This window comes from Heterocephalus glaber, unplaced genomic scaffold (genome assembly GCF_053883595.1).
Source record: "Heterocephalus glaber isolate CG9 unplaced genomic scaffold, H.glaber_assembly_v1.0 deba00000071, whole genome shotgun sequence".
Lineage (NCBI taxonomy): Eukaryota > Metazoa > Chordata > Mammalia > Rodentia > Bathyergidae > Heterocephalus > Heterocephalus glaber.
Window position 1 is genome coordinate 18,251,563 of NW_028258137.1, and position 27,465 is coordinate 18,279,027.

Sequence of the window (27,465 nt, forward strand, 5' to 3'; positions counted from 1 at the left end):
TTGCAGTCAGGTTTAGGGGGTACTTCCTGGAGGTGATATTGAATAAGGAGGCATTCCCCAGGAGGAAATGGGGAAGGGTATTCTGAATTAAAAGGATAGATGTACGAAGACCCAGAAGAATGAAAGCCCTATTTTTCCTTCTGGACAATTCTAGTGGTCAAGGGGAAGGGGAAGTCTGGGGAGGATTTTTTTCTTGAAGCTTTTCCTTTGGGTGATATAAGAAGATGGGCAAGGGCGGGGAATGTAGCATGCCTGCCTCATAAGCGCAAGGTCCTGAGTTCAATCCCTGGTACAGAGAAAAAAAAAAAAAGGATGGGGAATGACCGGTTAATAGAAATGGGGATAAAAGTCAATGAATGGGGCTGGGGATTTAGCTCAGTGGTTCCACTGCCTGCTTCGCAAGCATAAGGTCCCGAGTTCGATCCCCTGTACCAAAAAAAAATGAAACAAAAGTCAATGAATGAAGTACAGGAACAAAGGGAAAGTCAGGGAAGAGAAGGAGTTAATTGAGGCATCAAGCTAGACATCAAAATGGGAGGATGGGGCTGGGAATTTAGCTCAGTGGGTTCACCACCTGCTGCACAAGCCCAAGGACGGGAGTTTGATCCCCAGTACCAAAAAAAAAAAAAAAAAAACTTAAAATGGGAGGCTGTTTAGAAAGTATGGATGACATAGGATTCCTACATACCTGTGTGGAGATCTCTGGAGACATCTGCCAGTCAGGAGCCTAAGCAAGGATCTCATCAGGCCTGACTCTGTCCTGAGGAGTAACAGCCTCCCAGCATAGACTCCAGTGTAAGCCTGGCTTGCTGAACTCTGGGATCCCATGGCTCCCTCTTTCCTACCCGATTGCTTTAGGTCTCCTAATGCCATCTCTATTTCAGCCCACCTTTTCTGCATCACTTAGGTCACCTGTTACCCCCTATGTGCATGCTGCTTTGCTTCTCTGAAGCCTCCCTTGTCCCCAAGGACTGAGCAGGTAGCTCCTTCTTGCTGCTACATAGAGGGGCTGCAGGAGTGGGCAGATGTAAGCTAATGTGGCATCTTATAGACAGGGAAAGGAGTTTACGGTCCACAGGCATCAGTTTTTCAATTTAGAAAGTAGAGAATAAAGTGGAAGGAATGATAATAGAAACCATTGAGACCATGGTAGTGCTCACACAAGTCATGGAATGGAATAGGGTTACTTTTCCCTCTGAGGCCTTCTCTTGCCTCAGCTTCTGCCCATGCTAATTTTTCTCCTTCCTTTCCACTAGAATGAAAAGGGACTCCATATATACCATACACTCTTTCCAAAGTTTCCGAAAGTCTTTTTTTCCCCCAAGACTGGGACTCACTGTGTAGCCCAGGCTGACCTTGAACTCTCGATCCTCCTGCCTTAGCCTCCAGAGGGCTAGGATCACAGAGATGGGCCACCACGTCTGACATTTTTCCCCCCAAGATTGGGTTTTTTTGTTTTTGTTTTTTTGGTACCTGGGATTGAACTCAGGACCTTGCACTTGTGAGGCAGGTGGTAGCACCACTGAGCTAAATCCCTGGCCCCTTATGAGATTTGTTTTGATTCCATGTGGCATACTTCTCAAAGAACAAGCTTGTGGAGAGCAGGAGCCAGAGGATCCCTCATTATAACCCCAGTTTCTACAGCTTCAGATCCTGTAAGGGCTTGAATATGGACTCTGACAGGTGGTTGCACCTTCTAGAACAGGCCTCCCTGGACCAAGAGGAGGAAGGGACTGAGCATAGAATCTGCGTGTGTCTTGATGGCTGAGGTGCTAGTTCACCAGAGGGAAGAGGAACTGAGATGTCAGGGGCCTGGAGGCAGAAAGGAGGCTGGGGAGAGACCCTACATTAAAGGCAGGCTACCACCTCTACAGGGACCACCCATAGGAGGGGAAGGTAGGACCAAGAGTGTGGGCCTGAGAATCCTGCCCACAATCTGATCCTCCACCCCAGGAAGGCAGAGAATGGCTAGGCATTCCAGCAGATTTTGGGTCTCCACCAGAACTCTTGGGACCTGCGCGTAATGGAAAGTTCTGTGCTGCAGCAGGCAAAATGAAATGTTTGTAAGCAGGGAGATTGAGTCCCCAGTGGTGGCTTTAGGCCCCGCCCATACCATGCTGAGGATCAGCTTCTGGGGCCCCTGCCCAAGCCAGGCGGCCTGCGCAGCTGGGAAAAAGGAAGGAGCTAGTGCAAATATAAATACCTTTAATGAAAGCCTTTCATGCTCTGCAGAGCCAGGGTTGGAGGTGTGGTTGCTGCCACCAGCCCCTACCTGCTAGGCCAGGGGCCCCAGGAGACAAGCTAGGGCCAAAGCAGCAGCCAACAGGGAAGGCAGGGGGGCTGGGGCAGGTGCAGGCCCTGTCACCCTTAACGTCTCCTGGTTGGTTTCTGGGCCTGCATCACGCTCCCGAACACGCACTGGGGCACCACATAGAGTGTGTAAGTTATCCGGGTTCGGGGCCCGACGAGCTTCTTGCTGTAGTGACTCCCACACAGCAGCTGCCTCCTCTGGGCACCCCAACAGGACCCGAGAGGCACAGGCATGGAAGTCATTCCAGGACCTGTTAAGGAGTGGGATTAGGGAGGTTAGGGGGGACCAGGTTTGGAAGTGGTTAAGAAGAGGTTCATGCCCTGAAGGTGGCGCAGATCAGGCTGTGCCTCCCACGTGTCCACTGCCTCCCCCCTGCCCACTGCCTCCCCGCTGCTGGTACCTGCAGATAGTCTCCAGCTCGCCTCCGTGGCCCATGCCATCCCCCAGGCGGATGAGACACTCTGCGAAGCCCTGGTATATGGTATCACAACGATTTGGACCCTCTGTGGCTGCTGCTAGGGGAGGTACAAGAACTGGGGGGGGGGGGGTGATAGGATGAGCCAGCCTGCCCCCAGCCCCCAGGGGCTTGTTTACCTGGTAGTGTTCTGGAGATGTGACTCAGCGTGAAAAGGGCACCCTAGGGAACTGAGCAGCATGTCTAGGGATCAACTGCCTTGGTCCCCTTCAAGGCAGGACCCAGATTGGGATGCAAGGGTAGGGAGACCATTGGTCCCAGGAGTTAAGTAGGTTCCTCCTCTGAGCTTCTGGAGCTCTAGGTCAGGTGATGATGGTGCATGAGGAGTTCAGATAGCGTGGAGGGGTTAAGGATCCAGAAGTATGGGACCACACACAGATGGGACAGTCTCTTGATTGCCCCCATGAGCTTTGTTTAACCTTCTACCTCCTCAGAGATAGGTTATGTCTCAGATGAGGCTGAGCAGGATAGAGAGGTCAGGATCCAGGCTAGACCCTCATAAAGAACCTCAGGGATCCCATGGCTGGTCCAGGAATTCTGTCAGTAGCCACAGGCTCCCTTTATCAGAAGAGGGGCTGCAGAATTTCAGGGTCCTCCCTCAGCCAGAGCTCATTTCCTGCCTCACTTTTAATTCTGAAGCCACTGTCACACATTCCCAGAACTCTCATAACTCCTCTTCACCTTGGCTCCCAGCTCCCACACATACCCTGTGCCCAGCCTGGCAGGGAACCTGTAAGAGAGGTGCAGGCTGGACCAGGTCCACGACCCCCATACTCACCAAATGGCACCAACACCAACAGCCTCAGGGCACGGGGTGGCTGCCTCCAGCAGCAGCAATAGCGGCAGCCGCGCATTGTCCCTGGCTGGGAGCCTAGTGAGGGAGCTACCCGATGCTGGAGAGCAGCCTGTCAGCCCAGCCCCCGGAGGGAGGGACCATGATTGGATGGGAGGCTGGGGCGGGGCCTGAAGCCAGCTGAAGGCTCCACCTGCAGTACCTAGATTGGCACAGATCTGTTGGACCTCATAAAGCAGAAATGCCCAGAGGCACACAGGGTGATGAGTAGCCTTAGGTCCCTTGCCCCAGAGTCTGAGTGGGTTATCTCAGAAGGAAGTTGAGCAGATGAGTGAGTAATTATGCCCAATGGGTGGTTTGGTGTATATAGACCTCCCGAGAGAAGGCAATTTCTGTTATATCAAAGACACACCAAATTCACACACATACTCCATTTTATTCAAAAAGCATTTAATTGAATTTCTCAATGTTTTTCAAAAACAAAAAAATCCAAATCAGAGGTAAAAAGGAACATGAAAACTCAACTCAAGTGGTGTCACAATCTCGGGGTCATGCTCCAGACACGGGAGAACCCAAGAAGGCACAGTACTTGCCCTGGGCCCAGCCTAACCCTGATGGCTACCACAGTCTGCAGACCACAGCCACTGCACCCTGTCCCCCACCCCCAAACACCCGAGGTGGAGGCCTGAGCAGGTAAACAGCAGACACAACCCCAACCCTGCCTTGGGCTAGGCCTGTCTGCTGGCCTTTAGTCCCACCCCACTCCAGCACAAGGCAAGCTTAGATGCTAAGGGAGGCTGGGGGTCACAAGGCCATGTAGTATCAGGCTGAGACGCCGGGCTGCTTTGCCAAGTGAGTTGTGTGGCTCAGCCTGCAGGAACTGGAAGAGTTTCTGTCGAACCTGGCCCATGACTGAGCCCATATGGTCTCGAGTGATGGGGTCGCTGTGGTCCAGGTGCATCACAGCCTCTTCCAGATAGCTGGGGGTAGGTTAAAAAGGACATGCTACAGATAGAAATGCCTCCTGGTGGCAATGAGACAAAGAGGGATTGGTGGTAACAGAAGCCTCTAAACCTCAGATGGATAGAGGTAGAGATGGGTGGAGAAAATTAAGGAGGGCTGTCAGGAGCAGTAGGTAACTCTGCTTGGAACTGCTCCTTCCCCATCTCCACTCCCCAGCTCATCTCCTAATGCCTGACTACCCTCACTTACCTGAGCTTGAGGTCAGTTCTAGTCCCAAGATCAGATGCCAGCTGCTGGATGAGGGAAAGGAGCACAGGCTGGGAGAGTGGGCAGGGTGGCTGCCCAAAAACCTGGGCTGGGTCCACAGTTTCACACACATACAGCACCAGGTTCAGGTCAGCAGCTGTCAGTGCCTGAGGGCAGAAAAGGGCAGCAGCATTTATAGCTAATATCAGGATGCAATGCCTGCTTGTCTGGTATGTGGCTTGGGGGAGGAAAACCACAGAGTAGCGTGCTGAGAGCTCCAGCAGGAGATGTTCAGGGACCCAGTGAGAGTACCAGAGGGCTATATGGTACCCTAGAAGATCAAATGATCAGAAAAGGTTTCCTGAGGAGGGTGCCCTCCTGAGGAAGGGAAAGTGAGTTGAAGAAGTCTATCTCAAAGTAGCAATACAGGTAATGGCTTGGAAACCAAAGAGTACCAGAAACAGTCTGCTAGACAGCCCAGAGCCTGGTGGAGAGTGTGGAATATATGGTGTGTGGGTCTTGTCAAGAGACACTTGACCCTTACTAGCAAAAAAACATGGTCATACCTGCTGGAAGGCCTGATTGAGGTGGCCCTGTTGTAGCAGCTGCAGGATATGAGCTTGCTGGGTGTGGCAGTCAAGGTGGGAAGAAGGGACAGGTGTGCCAGCAGCTGAGCGCATGGCCTGCATAATGCTGGAGGTGACGGCAGCCTGCTGCTCCTTGAGCGCCACACTTACTTCACCCTTAACAATGCGCTGTACCTGTGCTAAAATTGACTCCTGCAGGCTGCAAAGAAAGGAAGGCAGAAATGGGTAGGAATACTAGCCTGGCTCTTCCCAAACCCACCACCTTGTCCAGAGCCTTGCCCACACACCTGCCCACAGCTACGTGCAGCTGGTGCTGCACCTCAGCCCGAACACTGCTGGACACAGTGGCTGCCATCTGCTCTGTGGCACTCTGCAGTGTGCTGACCAGGCCCCGAAGCTGGGCCAGCACAGGCTCCCTGGCCTCCTGTTCCCGTACCTTCCGGCTTTTCATGTGGCTCTCTAGCTGCTGTAAGTCTAAGTGGGTGATCATGGAGACCATAAGAGGGATGGTAGTAGAAGAGGATAGCCCTTCCTACCTTGGGTCATATGACCCTACTCACATTCCTGGGTGCCCAGCCGAAAGCTATCATTGATCTGCTGGAACATGGCTTGACAGCTCTTCTCAAAGGCTGGCAGCACCACACTCTGAAAGGCTTCACGGTAGGCAGCTTGCATTGGCCCCTGTAATGTGTCTGCAGCAGCTCGGGCAATGGCATCTGTCAAGTTCTGGGGTAAAGGGAGAGTCCTAGTTGAAAGCCCAACCTGACCTGACAACAACCCCCTCCCCTCCAATTCTGAGCCCCTATAGCACCTTGGACTTGAGCAGCTTGGAGATGTTCTCTTTCATACTACCTTCCACGGCTGTGAGCTTGGTAGCCACTGAATTGTTCAATTGGCCAGCCACGGGCTCCAGACTCCTGGAGACACCTGGGGCAGGGGGAGGAGAGGAAGGCACACTTAGAAAAGGAAGCTTGACAGGTACCCCCTTCTCCCACCTGGCCCACCCACCCCACCCAAACGAAGTCTTCACAAAAAACTCACATGGAGGAACGGTCTTCTTGATCTCATCCCGTATGCTACGCTCCAGCCGCCCAGCTACAGCTGAAGACAGTGCCTGGGATAGCTGCTGTGTCAGCTGCTCCTGTAGCTGCCCACCCCGCTGCTGCCCCTCAGCCAGTGCCCGCTCCAGCCGCCTCTCTGCATTATAGCTAAGGAACAGGCCTGAAGCATCTCCCCTACCCCTTCCTGGTATGCCCTTTCCAAGAATGTCCCTGCCTCTCTGCCATGCTCTGCCATCACCCTGAAGGATACGTTCCTGCTCATGCCGTGTCTCAAGAGCACGTTCTACATGGCCTGTAACAGTACTCTGCAGGCCTTCAAGTTGGGTACACAAACGCTGTAGTAGCTCTTCTTGGCTGTGGCGTAGCTCTGCCAGCTCTCTCTGCTGCTGCCAAATTAGTGCTGGCCAGTCCTCAGGGACCTCTGCCACCTGTCAGTAGCACTGACAGTCACATGATAGCCAACCTGCCCATCCCCAGCCACTAGACAAAGGAATGGCCCAGAGCCCCTCCCACCCTCACAAGGTAGAGTCCCAGGGGTAGAAAGGTGTTTGTTTACCTTGTGCTCTGTGAGCCGGGATCCTACAGCTGAATCCCTGCCATGGGCAAGAGGAACCTTAGGCCATGTCAGGCAGCCTAGACACCACCCCTGTCCCTGGCCCCAGAAACCCCCATACCCATCATCCTTCTTGCTTTTCCTTTTGAGCTTGGGTGAGGTACGAGGAGATCCCTTGGTCTTCCAGTCCTTAGCAGGCAGCCGGGGAGTGGGAATTTTGGTTCCAAAGCCTGCTGAGGCAGAGGCAAGGCTGGCCACCTCATCATCATGGTCACTGTGAGAAGGGGAGAAAGGGAGTAAGCCCATCCACTTGCTGACCCTCTCTTGTGAAGGAACTCATATGAGGTGGTGCCCACCTTTGCTCAGCACTGGTGTCCTGGCTGTCATGTTGCTGCAGCAGATGGTAAGGTGGTCGGTGGAAAGCCAAGCTTTTGTGTTTTTCCTGAAGGCCATTCCTGGGGCTGAGGGGACAGGTCAACTCAGCATCGGATGATTCTGAGGCCCCCTCCCACCAGCACACTTTCTCCCTCCTAAGTTCCTCACCTCTCTGCCAGGGTGCTACAGGTCTCACGAGTAATGTCAGGTGCTGTAGGCCAGACCTGACTATCAGAGGTTGCAGCCTCCTGGGTCAAGGCTGCCTCCAGGAGGGAGGGCGTACTATGCCGATCCCCATCCCCAGGGCCGCCATCCAGGCCAAGCTGAGGGCCAAGCTCGGGCCCTGGCCGGGGCCGTGGAGACAACAGGTGTAGTGCCGAGGCAGCTGAAGCCATACTGTCTGGCTCAAGGCCCTCAGGAGCAGAGGAACCAAAGCCACGGGACAAGGCCTCAGATGCAATCTCAGGGATATCCTGGGACAGGGCAGTGGAAGCCGAGGAGATAACATCAGGGGAGCGAGTGCGACTGGGGGAGGCCTGAGGGAGCCCCAGGGGCTCCACTTCCTGCAGCTCCAGGGACAGTGCAGAGGCAGTAGTAGATACCTGAGGTGGGCCAAAGACAGGGGCTTAGGTATTAGGAGGTAGGGGGCCAGAGATAAAGCACTGATATTATTCGTGATGAGATATGAGATAGTGGCCAGGAGATGCAGGTCAAAAACAAGGCCACAGCCCATGACAGAAGGTGGGGATGGGGAGGCTGAGGATGTACCCTCCAGGAATCATGGAAGGCTGACATGACCTCTGGGGAAACATGGAGCATCTGAGGCAGAGAAGGGTCAGCAGAAAAAGTGAGTGGGAGGAAAATGCTACCAACCTTCCCTGCTGCCACCCACCAGCTACCCAGCACTTCACATACATGTACACACATACCTGTCCAGACCCCTTAGAAGTCAATTTGTCAGCTGGACCTGGGAGCAAGCTAGGCAGGAGGCTGCGTGGGCTTCCCTGCAAGCTGCTGCTGCTGCTGCTCATTGTCAGACCTCCATCCAGCTGCAGCTTTGGGCTCAAGGTCAGATCCTCAGGTGGTCTGGTGGTGGGAAGGCTGAGAAGTCAGCAGCCAGAGCTTGGCATCACCTGGCACTAGTCTCTGCTATTCCCCAGCTTTGACCCTCACCTGGGCAAAGGGGGGTCCACAGCTGAGGTGCTGCTCACGGCAGACACAGCTGTAAGAGAGCTGCTGCTGCTGCTGCTGCTGCTGTTGCTGCTGCTGCTGCTGCTGCTGTTGCTGCTACTGCTGCTGCTGCTAGGAGATGCAGTGATCTGGGGAGATGCAGAGAATGAGCATTGTGGCCTGTGGGGAAGGCATTCTCAAGTCCCCCCACAGCGGGTGGGGGTGTGGGGAGTACCTGCTGCAGAGAGGCAGTGGGTGTCATGAAGGCATCAGGGGTCATCAACTTGGGCTTGGTCTCACTGCTCAGGCTCAGGAAGTCAGCGGGTACAGGCAGCTCCACAATTCGTCGGAGGTCAGGCTGAGAGCCATGAGTGGTTGACCCCAGGCCCTCAGATCCTAGTTCAGGCCGAGACTCTCCAAAGGCTGTGAGGAAAGCTGCCACTTGACTCAGATCTCTAACCTCACTCAGTCCAACCTGCTTTCCTCACACCCCTTACTCACCAAAGTCCTCATGGGCAGTGTGAGTGGGGAGTGGGGCCACCACATCAGGGTTCAACTGTGGCTGGAAGCGGATCTGAACATCTTGCAGTGCCCTACAGAAACAGAAGTAAGGAGAATAGAGTGCTCAAAGGGGCCAGGGTCAGTAGAGTAGGGGAGGGACAGAGAGTGTGCAAGGCCTCCCCAACACACTCACTTAGTATGTACACAGAAGAGCTTGATGAGCACACCAGCTGCAGACTCCATGGCACCAGCTCCATGGGAGCCCTCTGAAAGGACAGCATGGATAATTAAGTCCCTAGCCCACTTTGTGTCTCAGCACCCCCCCACACACACACCCACACATAATAATTTACAGTCCTGACCCTAAGGTAGCTTACCAGGCCCCAGGCTGTCATTCTCCTCCTCAGCAGGCAGCACCTCAGTGTCCCGCAGCCGGCAGCGACTTACAACCTGGATGCCAAAGCTTAACACAGGATGGGTGAGCAGGAACTCTGAGATGGAGCTGAAGCAGGCACGGCCTTCCTCCTGGTTCTGTAGCAGCTCCATCACATAGAGGACCTGTACAGGTGGCACATTCCTACCTGAGCTCAAAGGCTGTGAGGGCTGCAGATATATTACACATTCCAACTTTTTCCAATGACACTGGGTTTGCCCAGCATGCCCCATGGAAGCCTACCTTCCGTTGTACATCGCTGAGAATGAGGTATTCTGCTGAGAGATCCAAGCAAACTTTGAGGCTGGGGGGCACACTCACTGAGCTGAAGATATCTGGGGAAAAGCTAGGGAGCCAAGAGGCAGACTAAATGAGGCTAAGAATTCAAAGAAGCAATATCGCCACACCCACCACATCCCCTCTCAATCCCCCAGCCACTGCTTACCGAATGGTCTGCAGGCAGGTCCAGGATACTGTGCACCACATCTTCAGCTCCTGATTCTGGTCAGCACCAGTAATGAGGAACCTCCAGAAAGGGACTCTGCAAGGCAGTAAGTCATTGAGTGGTTGGCTAGACCCCCAGCTAGGACCCCATGGTCCACCTAGCACCCACTTGCCTGCCCACTCACTCACTCAGGGTCCTGTTTCTTATGGTTGTCACAGAACAGGAGGCAGGAGAGGGGCCTTCCATCATGAGGTTTCCACTCATGGAGACACCTACAAGCAGCAGATGAAGGGCTTGAGAGAGTGATCTATTTGGTCTCCTTTCTGGGTGGATCTGGGTCCTTCAGCCCTTGGCTTACCTTGGTTCATCCTGTCCCTCAATGTAGATCTGCCAGAACTTGACATAGCCATCATGACTCGCAGTAGCCAGGACAGTCCCATCGGGGGAGAGGGCTCCTTCACTTAGGCACTGAGAAGAACCCAAAGAGTTTTACTACCTGACTAGAGTGGGGGACAAACTCTTCCCAAATGAAGATGGTAATAAGCTGGGCTGACCACAGTGGACTCACACATTTGCATGACTAACTGAATGAGTAAGAGAAGACCAAACTTGCAAGGCACAACTAGGTTAGGAGTGAGTTCCACAGGAAAGGGCCATTTTGTGCTAAGTAGATATAAGGAATAGATGAGGGGCACAAAGAAGAAAGGGAGGGCAGAGAGGCACTCAGCTCTAGGCCTACCGTGCTGTGGCCTTTTACCACAATGAAGCCCTGCTTGATTTGGCTGGCATCCACAGGCCAGGTGCTGTGGTTAGAACGGAGCATATCCAGGTCCCACACCTCAGCCTAGAGGAACACGGAGGTGAGTATTCAGCCCAAGCATACAGTATGGTTGCTCTATTGCTTCTTCCACCGTGTCCAGCCTCCTTACCCGGTCTTCATGCAGCAGGGCCACCGTTGGGCTGCTTTCCTCACAGCAGTCCTCACTTTCCTCAGGAATGAAGGGGCACCAAATGATCCTTCGGAAGTGGTTTAGTGTTGTGCCCTCTGGCTGCCGGATATGGACTAAGATTTCTTCTCTGAGCAGGATGTTAAGGGCTAGATAGATAGATAAGGTATGTCTGGCAGCCCCTGCTTTGCCCACCATTTTTCAGTTCCCATCCCCAGGAATGGATACTGAATTTTGCCATTAACCAGAGCCAAGCGCCACACAAACAGGTTGCCTGCCTCATCCAGGCAGGCCAGCTGTGGAGAGTTGAGGTGTGCAAAGGCCAGATCAGCCACACTGCCTGTGAAGCCCTTGAGCAGAATCCGTTCCGAAGTGCTGACACTAATCACTCGCACCATCGCTGAGCCATTATTGGCAGCTGGAATGAGAAGAGTATGGGGGGACCGGGGATTTGGCTCAGTGGTTTCGCTGCCTGCTGCCCAAGTGCAAGGACCCGAGTTCGATCCCCAGTACCAAAAAGAAAAAAAATAAATAAATTTTTTTAAAAAAAGGAGTATGGGGCCATGAGTAGGCAGCCAGGTCCAGTCAGGACAGGCCCTGCCCTTCCCTGCCTCACTGCTACCACCAGACCTGGCAGAGGGTGGAGAAGTCCAGATAAGATTTCTGTTGCACCTCTAAGGTCTGAGTGGGCTAAGTGGACCACCACTGGATCTGAATCTTTGGGGCTTCTAATATAGAACATTTCCTGCGCCATCCTGCCCCTACTCACCTCGAATGGCATAGGCCAAGAAGGAATTAGACACAGCAATCAGGTTGCCATAGTAGTACTTCTGCTCCCAGTCATACTTGGCAACAGGCTGGATTTTCACCTGAGAACCCAGAGTAAGGAAGGGTGAAGAAGTAGACTGAGGTAACTTCCTAAGGCTTAGGAAATCTCCAACAACCCCAGGGATAGGAGAGGTCCCAGGCGCAAGCCCAGGCACTCATGGCAATCTCCTGGACCAGATTCCCACAGAGGCCTGCCAGCCAACCCTGGCTTCCTAAAACTGAGGCACACTACTTGTGACATGGACCTGGCAGCATGAGAGAAATTAGGTGTGCTCCCATACACTATACAGGCCACGACATTCTGGTACCTACCTTGTTGCTCCCCCGAGCCTTGCTTGAAATGCTGGAGTCACTGCTGGCCACAATCTCCACCTCCTTGGCCAAAATACCAATGCAGGTAGAGCTGTCATCTCCAGGGAGGCAGCTGGAGAGAGGGGTGCATAAACGTTATCTCTTTTTCATCCAAAGGCTCAATGACAGGAATAGAAGAGAAGACATACCCATTTGGTAAGGATATGTAGTCCCAGAAGCCCAATTTTGCTTGGTCCAGTTCCCAGCTATCCTTGCACACCTTTCTGCTTAGGAATAAGCCTACTTCCATTCTGCATCAGGCACCCAGCCAAACACTTAGGTAGTCCTCACCTCTCATTCTAATGCAAGCTCAGTGTGGTTAAAAGTACTTTGCCCCAGGTCATCCAGAGGGAGAAAAGCAGAGGGTATTGGCTCCTCTCACCCCTCATCTCATGCCTTCGGCTAGCATATGCCCCAAAGACACTATTACCACCAATGCAATCTCCCAGATACTCACATGACCTGCTTCTCCTGTAGGTTAATTGGTGGCATGGTCCGAAGACTAGGCTTGTTTGCTGAGGTACCATCACCTGAGCAGAGTGGGTCTGGGACCAGGAGCCCATTGAGATCCCCATTATAGGCACTGGATTGCCGCCGGCTCTCAACACTGGAGCCTGGAGACACAGAGAGAGAGACATCTTGACAAGGATGTCACCACCTGCCAAGGTTGTTTCACCTGTCCCCTAGGCTCTCCTCCTTCAGGGCTTCCTTTCAGACCATGAGATGCTCGAGAAACATTCAACTGAGCATGGTATATCTGTGGGGAGGAGGGTCCTTTGTTTATCTCTCATTCCATAAATGTTGATATATGTTAGGACCAAACATAAGCATGAAGCTCTTCTACCTGGGAGAGCGGTACAAGCCATGAATGATAATCTGATGGGACTGGGGATATAGCTTGGTGGTAGACTGCCTGGTTAGCATGCATGAGGCCCTGGGTTCGATTTCTAGCACTAAAAAAAAAAAAGCCCCTCTGAGGCCTGTTAATACCACAGATGAGCAAAGAGGAACTCTGTGTACTTGAGGGAGGGCATAGAAAGAGTCAGGAAAGCTTTCAAAAAAGAGACACCATCATAGGCACTGTATTTACAACACACAAATACAGAAAGAATGGAGGGAAAACAAAGCTGCAGAGGCCTCAGGTATGATGCTGAAACTCTCCCTGTGGATATTGCAATCCATGATAGTTCTTGCTTTCTTCCTTCTTTCTTTCTTTCTCTTTCTTTCTCTCTCTCTCTCTCTCTCTCTCTCTCTCTCTCTCTCTCTCTCTCTCTTTTTCTTTCTTTCTTTGTTGTCGTTGTTGTGCTACAGATCAAACCAAGGGCCTTGCACATGGTAGGCAAATGCTCTTCTACTGAGCTACACCCCTAAGCCTCACAAAGGAGTTTTAAAGGAGGTGACATGGTCAGCTCTGGTGAGTGGACTGACTGCTCTAAGGCAGCATACAGAATATCTGAGAATTTGAGAGAGAGATCTCAGGACCTAGACCATGGTAGTAACAGCCTGGAGAGAAGAGGGGCTCCTAAGGCATGAAAAGGCACAGATAAGATGGGGAAATAAGAAAGGAAGGGACCTGCCTCACACAGAAATGGCTCAGAAGAAGCCATGTTGGGCAGGTAAACTCAGAAGAAATGCACATGAAGAAGCTGGACAAAGAAGAGAGAAACTACAGAGTAGGGTGTGAAGTTAGGAAACGTTGGATTTCAGTTGTTTCCAATGGCTGGGTTTCAAACATTCTCATTGGCTCAGAAACCACTGTGCAAACTTGCAGGTAGCATGGAGGCTAGGGCTTTAGGAACATAGAAAGTTTGCAGTCATAAAACAGTGTTAAGAAAAAAACAGTATGAGATCTGATTTGGTTCTTCAGTGAGAGAAGACGAACAAGACCTATGCAGTAAAAGAGAATCAAGTGCCAATCAATAAACAAAGGTGTTTTGAGGAAAGCCTCTAGGCCACTTGTTAGGGTCATAGCCAACTTAGGTGCTCAAAAATAAGCTGACATCCTCTCCCCTCCAGGAAGCCTACTATGAGGATAAACAAACAGCAGGCTCAGAGTGTACATGGTTGCCCATGCTAGATGCTCGTGTGTAGTCTGCTCAACAGACAATGGGAAGAAGAGTGAAGCCACACTGATAAGTTAAGGGAGCACACATTCCAGGTGTGGGAAAAGGGTCCATGGTGTCAAAGAATAGATGGATTTTCTCAAAGAGTATGGGTTAGTTATTTCCACTCAGAGTGAGCAGCAATGCCTGCTTCAGAAGCAGACAATCTGGGTCTCCCAGTAGGTTTAAGAAAAGTTGTGAAGGCCCGTCAAGGATTTACTTAGCCCAGCAGCACAGCGCTTGCCTGGCAAGTGCAAGGTCCTGAGTTCGATCCCCGGTACCAAAAAAACCCAAAAGTTGTGAGGAAACATTAATTCTCAGCTGTGGCCACACTCACATCACCACAAGCAAGCCCTTCAACCACTACCACTTTTCATGTTGGGCTTAATCTGCCAGGAGACTCTTAAGTGCCTTGACATGTGCTATTTAGTCTTCATACTATATGGCTTCTACATAGGTGCCTTAGGTGGTTTTCTTGACACCTAACTGCTGTCCGTATTGAGACCTAGCCTAAACAGCCTCCTCTCTTGGTCCTGTATTCTGCATTTCCAGTCCTCCCCCCCGCGCCCCGCAATATCCACCCCCTTATCATAGTACCAAAACAATCCTCTTTTACAACGATAATATTATGTTACAACGCTGTTATCTCTGTATCCTGCCAGCAAAAGCAGCTTTAGGGTATCACTAAGAGCCCAAGTAAAATTTGAATGGGAACAAATTAGGCTTGCAAATATTTGAAGATTAATCCAATCATGGCCGTGCAGTCTGTGATTTGTCTTCATCTCAGAAAGAATACAGAATAGGAGAGGGATCCCTTCCTCAGAAAAACCATCTCGAAACAACAGTAGGCCTGGAGTCTGCATTCCAGTGGAAAGTGCAAGTTGTAGAGAGGGACAGGATGCTTTTCAGCACTGCGCTTAAACTCTAGGCCCAGAACTAGTTAAAAAAAAAAAAAAGCCCGCGCCGGGCGTGTGAACCATGGCGAAAGGATAGTGGCGCTGGGCCAGTTCCAGGAACACTGGGTGTTTGGGACTAGAAAACCATGAGAACCTGGAGGATTCAGAAAAGGGGCCTCACCTCCAGCGGAGACCCTGAAGGACAAGACAGAACGGTCCGGCGCCAGAATGGGGAGGGGTCACACCCAGGGGTCTGCGCCATTCGTGAAGTATGCTCAAGGATCTACGATTCCTGTGTTCGCCCTCACCAGCCGCGAGCAGAGATCTGCAGGCCCTAACGACGGCTCAAATCCACACCACCCCTCTTTTTGCTTGCCGAGGGCCCACCCGGGCTATCCCCGCTCACCCGCCGCGGGCCGGTCCAGCTTGAGGATGTCCCGCAGGTGCTGCGTGGCGTCCTCGATGTCGATGCTCGCGCAGGAGGCCATGGGCTTGGCCGCGGGCGCCCTGCCCGCACTGCGTTCTTTCTGCGGTTGCCGCGCACCGCCCAGCCTCAGCCAGCCGCGACCCTCCAGACAGCCGGACGCGGGTCACCACACAGGGTGCACAGACTGATTGCAAACTGCTGCCTGTGCCGAGTCCCTGAGCCGGGCCAACCCCACCAACCGCCTCCACTTCCGGCCCCACGAGCCTGCACTCCCGGAACCTGCGAAGGCCGGAGGAGAAAGGTTCCGGGCTGGGAGTGAATGACTCCTGCCCGGATCCTGTCCCTTCTCCCTTCCTTCGTGGTCCTGCGCGTGCCCACAGGGTCAGGGCAGTTTCACAAGACAGGCAGAGCAAATGCCTTCTGTGCTCAGGAATGGGACACCTAAAACTGTACCCGTCTCCAGAGATCCCACCCAGTCCCTATCCACTCTATGATAAATTCTTTTTTTTTTTTTGGTACTGGGGATCGAACTTGGGTCCTTGCGCTTGCACAGCAGGTGGCGAAACCACTGAGCTAAATCCCTGACCCTCTATGATAAATTCTCAACAGTCCTAGAATGCAATCAACCAAGATGCCGTAACTAAGACTGGCAGGAATAAGCTGAACTGGTAGCTTATCTCCCCTTTGGAAAAAGGACTGCGAAGGCCCCAGGAATTCCAAGGGGAGATGTTCTCACAAGTATCAGTCATTGTTCCCTACTGGCCCCCAGCATCCCCTTGTCCCACCACAGCACCGTCAGGTTAGGAAGAAAGAAACCACAGTTTACAAACACCTCTTTATTGCAGACATTTCAGGCATAGGTACATGGAAGAAGCTATATTGCAGATTTTTATACAGGGTGGTTTAAGAGGCAGCAAGCATCTACCTCTCCCCCACCCCAAACACACAGCAGCTTAGATATCAGTTCCACTGAAATCTGACTATGCTGTCCTCCCAAACAGCACGTCATCCAGCCCTGTGCCCAGTAAAGACAGGCAACCTGTGGGGTCTGAAAAAACCCGTACCCTTTCCTCATAGTGGGAAACAGGAGGGTACAGATTAGCCTGAGCTGGGGTGCCCTCACCAATCCTAAAACCTCTAATTAGCCCAAATCCTGGGTTTGGTTCTGGCCTGCAGTTGCTACTTGGCTTGTTTTACCATCCAGAGGTCTCAAGGTTGAGGGGCTGTATCTGTATTGGGCAAGGTCTTTGTCCCCAAAACTGAGGAGGAGAAACTGCCCTAATAGTTAAGACTTCCTGGGATTTAAAGACAGTATAGTTGTATGTGGTGAGAAGCAAAGGGAGGGAGGACTAGACATGTCCTGCTGAGGGCTGAGGGGTGTGAACTCCTACAGCATGAAATCTCTCATACTCCTGACATCCATAGATTCAAATCGTCCATACCCAAATCCAACAGAGGTTTGCTCTTTAGGCAATCATATCCCAAGCAGGTAGTAGAGAGTCTGAGCTGCCCTCTGCTTGGCTTAGGGAATGTAGGGCACCTTGGATATAATCCTGACCCTTCTAAGGATAAACTGGGTTCCTCCATCAGACTCAGTGAGCCCAAATCTGTTGGGCTATGTTTACCCAGACTTCTCCAACTGCAACAGGATTTATAATCATCACTGTTACTAGAGCCCTGATCCTCCCCAGGGCAGAGGTTGCAGGAGGCATCAGAACTGCAGAGAGGCTTCGATGCAAGGGAAGATTCAGGCCAAACCTGAGCTTTCCTTGTCTATTCTTCCAAGACCAGCTAGCCTGGGGAGAACTCTGCCCTACTGGGCTTGAGGGAAGCTAGCTGGTAGGTGCTTCAGCCACTTTTCTCCTTGAAGCAGGTATTGCTGAATTGGGGTAGAGGTGGGGGGTGAGACATGAGAGAATTGGGCAGGGTACTTATTGATGTCCATCCAACTATTAAACTAATTAAAACAATTTAAACTGTTAAGAAAATTTTTGTGGTTTTATTGTATCATGAGGCATTGAAACATCTGAACAAACCAATATTTGGGTGGTGAGGCAGCTGCTTTCTCCTTCACTTCTTTGGGTTACTAGAGCAACTTGTCAGTAGATTTAAAAAAAAAAAAAAGGACAACCTTTTGCATTACTTAAGTCTTTCCAAGGCATGCGCTGGTACAACACAAACTTCTCCTGTCAGATGCAACTAGTCTAGTGTCCAAACATCATGCACAACACCGTGGCAGCAGCAGCGCACTGCACCTACTTCCACCACGGCCCTGCTCACTTGTGTATGATATTTGAAGCATCTGGAGGAGTGTGATAGTATCAGGAAGAGGAGGGAGGAGGAAACAGCATGAGTGCCTGGCTGGGAGGAGGTCAGCCGAAGTTGTGCAGGGCAAGCCTGAACATATCATTGGTGCAAACCCAAGCATCGTTGATGTTCTTTAATAGGAACATCTGGTGGAATCCCATGATGGGGTCTTCATCGGCCTGTGAAGAGAGAGAAAATGATTCAGCAAGGGGGCCAAGGAATAGGAAAGAGTTCACTGGAAGGGGAATGAGGCAGAGAATGCAGTTTGGGATCAGGCTCTGTCCTGGATTCAATCCCAGTACATCCAGTACAGAACCCACAAGGGTACTTGTGAGTGTGAATTGATATTATGTATGAAACACTACACTGGGCATATAGAGACCAACAGGTGGCAGCTTGCTCTGCCTATACGCTTAAAACATAATTCACCAGTTTGCTATAGCAACAGAGAAGAGGATATGCCTGCCTTTGAACCCATGTCGCTGGGCACATGTGATCAAAATTCTAAAAGTATCCTGTAATACTTACCATGTAATGTACAATATAAAAAACTGTAAACAATCTTAGTGTTTGATGCCAGTCAGTCCAATCAAAAGAAGCTACTGCTAATGCTGACTGGCCAATAAGTGAGGAAAGGCTCAAAACTGAGTTCACAATGGGATCACAATTTTACAAGGGAAAAAACAGCATAATATTGAATAATCTGTTTCCTGTTGTACAATATACATTATTGCAATGAAAAAAGAAAGGCAAAAAGCCTCCCGCCCAAATGCAGGAAACAAGGACAGCTTGAGGTACAATAAGTCTCTCCTTAAAAAAAGAAAGGAAAAGTAAACAAGAATGAGGCCTAGTTGAAGCAGAATCCCAGCTAACTGTCTCCACTGTTACTTTTTTTTTTCTGGGAATTAATGTCAGCAAGGAGCCAAATGAGTTGTTTGAGCTCTAGCCTCGATGCAAATACCAGGAAGAACCTAAAACCAGGTGGAAAAAAGCACTGCTTACTACTCCAGCCTAAGAAAGTTGAGAGATCTACTCAATCCTAAGGGCCTACTGGGCATAGGCTCTATCTAGACAAAGCATCTTGAATAGGCAGAAGAAAACTGGTAAGAGAAGTCCAGGCCAGAAAGTAGGTCCCTCTGGGTCCACTTCAGGGGTCTAGGGTGACCCTCCCTCCGTGCTCACATTGAATGCAGGAAGCCCTATCCCAGCTAGCCTAGAGAGAAAGCACGTGAATCTTGTTGCTGTGATATATTCCCAGGATGCTGAGCCCTATCTAAGGGGAAAGCCAATGTTTCCTACTTTGGGAAGAAAGAGAGGCTTTTCGTAAACAGAATCTGGCTTTAATCTGCTGGAGCACAGCATGTTTGAGAGTTTTGGGGGCTCTGAGGGGCCACAGAAAGGTTTTGAGGATGACAGGTCTTGAAAAGAAGAAAGAAAAATGCAAGGAAAGACAGGAGTTCAAAAATTTTTCTTTGGCAGATGAGGAGCCAGCTTGAGGAGTGACAGCATGGGCTTCAGGAGGGGACTGTCCCTCAGGGCAGAATGGGGGCCTAAGCGTTTGGGACCACAGCCAAATCCTCCTCCTATACCTCTTATCCCCCTTTTTCTCAGGACCTTTTGCTTGCGAGGCAGGCTCTGTGGCACTGAGCTAAATCCCCAGCCTCTTATCCTTTTTCCATAAAGGATCTAAACCCGAGTTTTCCATTAGCACTTTCTGCAGTCACAGAAATGTTCTGTATCTGTGCTGCCCAATAAGTATCCACATATACTAGACCATGAGCACTTAATAAGTGTACCTAGTACAACTGAGGAACTAAATTTTAATTTTAATTAATATAATTAAAAATTGCAGGGCTGGGGGTATAGCTTGATGATAAAGTCCTTGCTTAGCATGTGCAAGGTCCTGGGTCCAATCCTAGCACAGCAAACAAACAAAAAGCCTCAAGTGAGTAAAGGCTATTATACTGCAGCATGAAGGTCTAGATAGTCATTTTGGGTGTCCCTTGATAAGCATGTCACATCCACAGGGAAGGAAGGAGCCTAGGGTGCTGCCCCACCTACCCATTCCTCCCCAGCACTATTACCTTGAGCTGGCCTACGACCATGCTGATGATGCAGCTATCTGGTGTGGGCTGATGGTCCTGCGCTGTGATGTTGTGCTGGATTTTCTGGAAAGGAAGGCTCTGCAAAAGAAAAAGTGGGCAGTGGGCTGAGGTCAGAAAAGGTGAGCAAGAAGCAGCCCACACCCTAGCTCTGGCCCTTACTTACAGACAACTTCTCCACAATAGCAGCTTTTCCTTGGAACTGCTGCCCTTCCCAAGTAAGGCATGATGCATCAATCTGAAAAATGTACAGAAAACCCAGGATCAGACCCTCACCACAAGGATTATCTTTAAGGCTCTGAAAAGAGACATTCTTGGGAAAATGAGTCTATATCTGTTATGGTTTAGATCCAAAATGTCCCCTAAAACAATGTTCCAAGTGTTTGGAAGGGGATTGGATCATGGGGTAGCTAAACGTGCTATCAGGAGTTGGGGCTTGCTCAAAGGTGGGTCACTGGGGTTGTGACCTGGAAGGGTGTATTCTTGTTCCCAGCACCTCCTGTTCTGCTTCCTGGCTGCCATGGGATGGGGCAGCTGTCATCTGCCATTACCCTTCCACCATGGCTTTCTGCCTTGGAATCATCCAACCATGGACTGAATCCTCTGAAAACCATGAGCCAAATAAACCTCTTTAAGCTGTGGATATCAGGTATTTTGTTCCAGAGATGGAAAAGTGGCCAATACAACACCTCAGTTTCCCTGTTTGTAAACAGGGGGACTAAAGGTAGCTCTCAAACTTTACATTATCAACAACTTTCTAATTACACCCCATTGTTCCATGAGTCCAGGCTCTGAAAGACTATTTAATAAAATACACTTAACAAGCTTAACCCCCTCAACCCTGTCTTTTTGGGGGGGGGGGTACTGGGGATTAAAACTACAGGGGCACTCTACCACTCAGCTACATCCCCAACCCTTTTATTTTGGGGGACAGGGTCTCACTAAGTTGCCTAGGCTAACCTGGAACTTGAGATCCTCCTGCCTCAGCCTCCCAATCACCTGGGATTGCAAGTATGCACTGATACTCCTGGCTCATTTCCTTTTTTTTCCCTTTGCATTATATGGGATTGAACCCAAGACCTAGGTACTCAGCTACATCCACAGTCCTTTTTATTTTCTGTTTTGAGATAAGTTCTCACTAAGTTGCTTATTTGCCCAGGTTGCGTTTGAACTTGTGATCCTCCTGTTTCAGCCTTCCAGAGTCCTGCAAGTGGGGTGTTACCACACCCAGATTCTTTTCCCATTGTTATTCACCATATGGCTTCTTATATGCATGGGCCCAAGAAGGGTCCAATATGGCCAGGGTTCAGCCAAAAGACATCCTATCCTGTTGCATAGTAGGCATTAGTTCCAGAGACATCATTAGAAATAATGGGCTGGGTGTGATGGTGCACACCTGTAAGGCCACCACTCAGGAGGCTGAGGCAGGATGAGTTTAAAGCCAGTTCAGGCTACAAAGTGAGAGTTAAGGCCACTCTGAACTACATAAGGAGACCTGTCTCAAAAAGCAAAAAAATTTGTTACCATCTTCAAGGCTGTGGCTGAGATCTACTGTGGTCCTTCTAGGTACCCACGAAATTAGGGATGGATGAAAGCTGTCAACCCCCAACCCCCCATGCCTAGTCTGGGGCCTTCCTACCACCAGACAAGATTGTACATGCAACCCATTAGCTTAGCTCTTTGGCCCCCCAAATCTTCCCTTCTACAGCATTCAGGGACAGAACTCTTTAAAAGTCTCTACAGTTAGGCATGGTGGTGGACGCCTGTAATCCTAGCACTCCAGAGACTAAGGCAGGAGGATAACCATGAGGAGGCCAGACTGGACAGCGAGACCCTGAGTCAACAATACAAAACAAAACAAAACAAGAGCCTCTACTACTTCCAGTGATGACATTAGGCAAATTACTTATTTTTGAGTCTGTTTCCTAATCTTCAAAGACAAAATATGCTGAGGATTGTGAAACAATACAAAATGCTCTTTCAGGACCTTACTAACTTCCTTCTCCGAATTAGGCTTGCTTTAAGAGATAATCATAGCTGGATGTGGTGGTGCACACCTATAATCCCCACACTTGGGTGGTTGAGGCAGGAGGACTGCCAAGAGTTCAAGGCCAGCCTAGAATATAGTGAGACCCTGTCTCAAAAGAAAAAAAAAAAAAAGAGACCATAGTAATATAGTAATCTCAGCACTTTGGGAGGCTGAGATAGGATTGCCAAGTTTGAACACAGCCTTGGCAATGTAATGAAACTGTCTCAAAATAAAAATAATTTTTAAATTATTAGGATGTAGCCAATGCAAAGGTCCTGGGTTTAATGCCCAGTACTGCTAAACAAACAAATAGGGCTGGGGTAGCTTGATGTTACAGCACTTGCCTAGCATGTATGAGGCACTGAGTTCAATTCTCCATAATGGGGATGTGTGTGTGAATATGAGAGGGGCTGGGGGTATAGCTCAGTGGTTGCTTGTTTTCCTTGTATACATGAAGCCAAGCACTGGAAAAATCTACTCATAACAACAATCAAATAATACTTGTGCAGCAGGCGGCGAAATGTGTCAAGATTTTTTTTGTTTGTTTGTTTTTGTTTTTGGTACCGGGGATCAAACTCGGGTCCTTGCGCTTGTGCAGCAGGCGGCAAAACCACTGAGCTAAATCCCCAGCCCTACTTGTGCTAGATTAGGTCTTTCATTAATAAGATTCCTTTTTTTTAAGTGGCTTTTCTTTTCTTTTTTTTGGTAGTACTGGAGATTGAACCCAGGGCCTCCCACATACTGGACAAATGTTCTACCACTGAACAGCATTCTCAGCCCTTTTAAAAATTTTGAGATGGGTCTCACTAAGTTGCTCAGGCTAGACATGAATTTGAGATTCTCCTCCCTCAGCCTCCCAAGTGCTGGGATTGTAAGTGTGCACCACCATACCCAGCTAGAACCATGTATTCTGATAAGGTTCAGGCTGCATATAATAGCAGGTCCAGAACTCTCCATTCAGGATACCAGAATGCCTATTCTAGAAAATGATAGAAGGAAATGCGTGGAAAAGTACAGTAGTTGGCTCAGGCCTCAGTCCCCTGTCCTGTGGACAGAAACTCAGGTAGAGGGGCACAGTCAATCCTGCAAGGACAGCCAGAACTTGTGAACTGGATACAGCAGCTCAACATCTGAATTTATGCTCCAGGGTCCCATTTTGACCCTAGTGGTAGAGACTTACATAAATTGCGCCTAGTTGGCTTCTGTCGTTATCAAATAACTGGTAGTAATGTTGAATGAAGCTGGATCCAATCTGCTCCCAAATTGGCTTGTCTCCCATTCTGGAGTGTCACCCGGTGTCACTGAGACCTGTAAAACCAGGGAGACAAGAGAGGAAAGCATTGGTACTGCAGAACAGGAGATAGCACCCACTGACTCCTACTATTTCCTGACCTCTAGGCTCAGGGGTCCTTTGCTCAGGTCTGTTGTCTCAGGAACAGGGACAGGCCCTGGGGATCTGGTAGGAGTCTTTTTTAAATGGGTCTTTCTTTCTTTCTTTCTTTTTTCTGTTTGTTTTTCAGACAGGATCTCACTATGTAGTTCATGCTGGCCTTGAACTCACTATGTAGCCCAGGGTGGCCTCAAACTCGTGGCAATCCTGCCAAAGCTTCCCAAATGCTCAGATTCTAGATTACAGGTATGCAACACCACACCTGGCTGGTGCCGGAGCTGAAACAGTTCTGGGAAGCAGAGGATCAGATTCAGCCCTTCCTTTGAGGAGCTCCTGGTCCATGAGATAGAGGAGTGCCAAGGTTTCGAAGGATACAGGATGGGTGCTAAGGGTGGAGCTGTGACAAAAGAAAATCAGAGCAGGCCCTACAATGTCCAATAAGAAGGGCCTTGAAGGAAGAGTTAAGCACTTGCCCCAGCCAGATTTTTTTTTCATTTAATTCTCTCAACGACCTGCAAGGCCAGTTATTGTTATTCTTCCCACTTTGTAGATTAGAAAACTACTGATTTCTATTCTAGCCCTTGGATTCCCAACACTGTCCAAGGTCTCTGTTGACAGGTCAAGGCTCAGGGCCTCATTGGGGGGGGGGGGGGATGGTGATTGAACCCAGAGCCTTGCATAAGCTAGGCAAGTGTTTTTTACCACTGAGCTACATCCTCAATCCTCAAGTTCCCACTTCTGACAGTCAGTGGCTCCCTTAGTCTCAAGAAGGCAGTTGACATCTCTGAGGTCAGGTGATACTTGACTTGGCCCTTTCTGGGACATTTCTTCATTGATGAGGATGACCCCTCCCTACTGCAGAGCTGGGGAGATGAGTACAGCTGAGAGATGTGGGGAAATGAAATATGTCATTTCTTCACCACATCCTCCATCCTAGTACTACCTTCATTGCCACAGGCTCTCTGAGAGGAGTCCCTATGCCAGCTAGAGACCAAGACTCCAAGAACTCAGTGCAAACCCTTACTCACAGGTGAGAGCCATTCTGGTTTTGCTAGGCCCTTCCCAGAAAGAGAGGCCTGTATTTCCCTGAGGACTCAGTACTGCTTGTTTTGTAGTTGTCTCTAGTATAGAGGAACACACACCCTGCTCTGTTCTGAGCTAAAGCAGTGAGGAGGTAGGTTTAGCAGTGGTTGAATCTGTTGTAGGTCACTGCCTAAAGGGACCCCCTCCTCAGCCTCCTCCTTCTGTAAAATAGGGACTCTAACCCTGATGATGTTGCCTAAGATTGTATAGGCACTAAAAGAACCAGGTGAAGTCCTTGCTCTATATGGTTAAGTGCTAACTCACTCCATTTCTGTGGCCTAACTCTACACCAGAGCAGCCACTGGGGAGGGGCAGTGTAGAGGATAGCCAATCCCCCAGCCTATGACCAACAGTCCAGCCAATGAAGGGCCAGGAAACTAAGCCAACTTTATTTTAGGTCTCCTTGGAGGTAGTGGCACTAAAAATAGAAGCTCATTGCTGGGATGACTAAGAAACGTCCAGGAAAGTCTAAAACAAGCAGAGGAGAAAGCATGGATCCAGCTATGTTTATACATAGGAAAACAAGTGTATAGCAGGTCACACTTTGCCAAGAAACAAATTAACAACCGGGAAAAGTTCAGGACCCACGTCTAGCTTCAGCTGCTGTCTCAGTCACTTTTCCAAAGAGTTAGGCTGGCTGTACCCCCACACAAATATGGAGTACCTGAGGCAGAACACAGGTCCCCAACCCTGAGTCTCTGCCCCTTCTACCCTCTTACACACTGTGCTCAGCTCACTAAATGTGTCAAATCCACACCCCCTCCATGCCTGGCCCAGGCCCTGAGAGTGCTTGAGGCAGGGGGAAAGCTGTAGGAATTTGTGAGGGCCACCTCTTCAGCCCATAGCAAGGTGGGGCACCCATCAGGGAATGTCTTAGGCTCCCAGTGACAGGCAAACTTTTAGAGACAAGTGCCCAAACTACAACCTCAAACTCACTCATTTATCACAGTGCCAATACTGTAATTAAACCTGCATTGGGGCCGGGGATTTAGCTCAGTGGTTCCGGCGCCTGCCTTGCAAGCACAAGGTCCCGAGTTCGATCCCCGGTGCCCCCCCCCCAAAAAAAACCCTGCATACTTCCAGGTGTGGTGGTTCACTTCTGTGATGCCAGCACTCTGGGAGGCTGAGGCAGGAGGATTTCTGCAAGTTCAAGGCCAGCCTGGGATACATAGTGAGTTCAAGGACAGCTTGGACTACATAGCAAGACCCTGTCTCAAACCAACAACAACATACCTCCCCAAAAGTCCAGAATACTGAGGTCTTAGTTTAGAAAAAACTTATATATTAACTTATAAAATTTATATATTAACATCTTTTGCCTTAAAAGAAAAATAACATGTGTGCCACATGTTCGCCACCACTGTAAGTATGCACTAGTAGATGTCAGAGAGCACGAAAACAAAGAGAAGTAGAAAGAATTAAAATGTGTTATGTACATGTATGAACTTCCCATGATGAATGTAATCATTATGTACTGCAGACATGTAGACAGGGTCTCACTATGTAGTTCAGGCTGACCTTGAACTCATTATGTAGTCTCGGCTGGCCTCAAACTCTTGGCAATCCTCCTGCCTCAGCCTCCCCAGTGCTGGGATTACAGGCAGGCACCACCACACCTGGCAGTATTTTCTTAATGGCATGATAACTTTCTAATACAAAAACTAGTTGGCTTAGCTGGGGATAGTGGCACCAATCTGTAATCCTAGCAATCTGGGAGGCTGAAGCAGGAGAAAGGCAAGTTCAAGCCAAGCCTGGGCAACTTAGTGATTTAGTAAGACTAACTCAAAATACAGTAAAAAATAAAAAAGGCTGCAGGTATAGTTCAATGTGAAGTCCCTGGGTTCCATCTCCAGTACCACAAACACAGCTATCTGGCTGAAGCAGTAGTGGAGGAATAAAGGAATAGAAGGTCCAGGGAAGCACAGTGAGGTTTCTGAGGAAGATGACAGCTCAGGGGCATCCAGAAAGCGTTAAAAGGAACCTTCACATCTATGTGGATGGGGGGGAGTTCCATTCCTGAACTCTAAACCATAAAACTGGTCATGTCTTTTCCCTACAACACCCTTGCCTAAGAGTTCCATGAGTGGCCATCCATATTTGTCCCCATCTCACCAGCCATTTCCCTCTCCTTAGATCCAGGGATACACACACAACCACAACTTGTCCTGTGCTTGCTCACCAGGGTGAATCCCTGTTAGGATATCCTCACCTACTTCATCAGTTCTTGCTTTCCTTCCAAGTCCCCACCCATTTGGGGACTCCTTCTCTGACTCTAGGGTTGACCCTCACCCCATATGCAAACCCCCACCAACTCACCCAGGCTCTGCTCTGCTGCCCAAATCACCATGGCTCTGAGCTTTAGAGGTTGTAGGGCATTTCTTACACACACACACACACACACACTCCATCTCCCAGCACAAAATGTAATATAGCAAACCATATACTTTATAGTTTTTTATTCTAAACCCCCCATAAAGCTTACAACTCATGGCTGGGAGGCAGCATTCCTGAGTCCAAAAAGTAGCAAAGTCCAAGCTGGATGTGGTAGCTCCCGCCTGTAATCCCAGCACTCAGGAGGTTAAGGCAGGCAGGAGGATTGCTGTGAGTCGAGGCCAGCCTGGGCTACATAGTGAGACCGTGTTTAAAAACAAAACAAGCAGAATGCAGTCTCCCTCCCATCCCCACACACTACAGGGGAAGGGTCCAAGCCAGGATAGGAAGGAGAATAGCCAGCAAGGCCTCAACTTGTTCCCAACATATTTATTGCGGAAATAACAGTCTGGAAAGAAACAAAATGCCAAGGCTCAGAGGCAGCCTCACATCAGATTGGAGACTGACCTTCATCCCGATGGCTTCTCCTACAGCTCTTCTGAGAAAAAAAAAAAAGACAAAAGTCCTGGCTCAAGAAGTTCCATTAAGGGGCCAGGAATTTAGCTTAGTGGCGCCGTGCCTGCCTCGCAGCGCAAGGTCCTGAGTTCGATCCCCGGTACAAAGGAAAAAAAAAAGAAGAAGTTCCATTAAGCAACAGAAAAACTATATTTATGCTCAAATTTTCAGCTTTTTTGAGACAGGGTCTCAACTATGTAGTCC

The 27,465-nt window shown here is 49.9% G+C and overlaps 3 protein-coding genes across 5 annotated transcripts; all 3 read right to left on the reverse strand.

Moving 5' to 3' along the window:
* Nucleotides 1–666: 666 nt before the first annotated feature.
* Nrn1l (neuritin 1 like) lies at nucleotides 667–3,813 on the reverse strand. Its single transcript, XM_004843002.3, has 3 exons — nucleotides 3,565–3,813; nucleotides 2,712–2,844; nucleotides 667–2,561 (listed from the first exon to the last, which is right to left on the reverse strand). The coding sequence occupies exons 1-3, from the start codon at nucleotides 3,638–3,640 to the stop codon at nucleotides 2,276–2,278; spliced, it is 495 nt and encodes a 164-aa protein (XP_004843059.1). The 5' UTR covers nucleotides 3,641–3,813; the 3' UTR covers nucleotides 667–2,275.
* A 182-nt stretch (nucleotides 3,814–3,995) lies between these two features.
* Edc4 (enhancer of mRNA decapping 4) lies at nucleotides 3,996–15,723 on the reverse strand. Of its 3 annotated transcripts, none has more exons than XM_004843003.4 (29): nucleotides 15,444–15,723; nucleotides 12,497–12,653; nucleotides 12,001–12,112; nucleotides 11,630–11,729; nucleotides 11,089–11,278; nucleotides 10,843–10,990; nucleotides 10,653–10,757; nucleotides 10,272–10,381; nucleotides 10,102–10,185; nucleotides 9,914–10,009; nucleotides 9,712–9,814; nucleotides 9,413–9,593; nucleotides 9,229–9,301; nucleotides 9,036–9,127; nucleotides 8,770–8,957; nucleotides 8,538–8,683; nucleotides 8,294–8,450; nucleotides 7,533–7,966; nucleotides 7,346–7,450; nucleotides 7,111–7,263; nucleotides 6,993–7,029; nucleotides 6,687–6,864; nucleotides 6,417–6,572; nucleotides 6,187–6,302; nucleotides 5,936–6,101; nucleotides 5,663–5,849; nucleotides 5,355–5,574; nucleotides 4,792–4,955; nucleotides 3,996–4,559 (listed from the first exon to the last, which is right to left on the reverse strand). In XM_004843003.4, the coding sequence occupies exons 1-29, from the start codon at nucleotides 15,523–15,525 to the stop codon at nucleotides 4,367–4,369; spliced, it is 4,233 nt and encodes a 1,410-aa protein (XP_004843060.1). In that variant the 5' UTR covers nucleotides 15,526–15,723; the 3' UTR covers nucleotides 3,996–4,366. The 3 variants fall into 3 exon arrangements, with proteins under 3 accessions (XP_004843060.1, XP_021112490.1, XP_087061225.1); XM_021256831.2 differs by having other exon boundaries at nucleotides 8,770–8,969; XM_087205099.1 differs by having other exon boundaries at nucleotides 6,417–6,864.
* A 1,718-nt stretch (nucleotides 15,724–17,441) lies between these two features.
* Nutf2 (nuclear transport factor 2) lies at nucleotides 17,442–23,210 on the reverse strand. Its single transcript, XM_004843009.3, has 4 exons — nucleotides 23,083–23,210; nucleotides 20,040–20,111; nucleotides 19,856–19,954; nucleotides 17,442–17,950 (listed from the first exon to the last, which is right to left on the reverse strand). Exons 1-4 carry the CDS (start codon nucleotides 23,179–23,181, stop codon nucleotides 17,837–17,839), a joined length of 384 nt encoding a protein of 127 aa, XP_004843066.1. The 5' UTR covers nucleotides 23,182–23,210; the 3' UTR covers nucleotides 17,442–17,836.
* Between the last annotated feature and the right edge of the window lie 4,255 nt (nucleotides 23,211–27,465).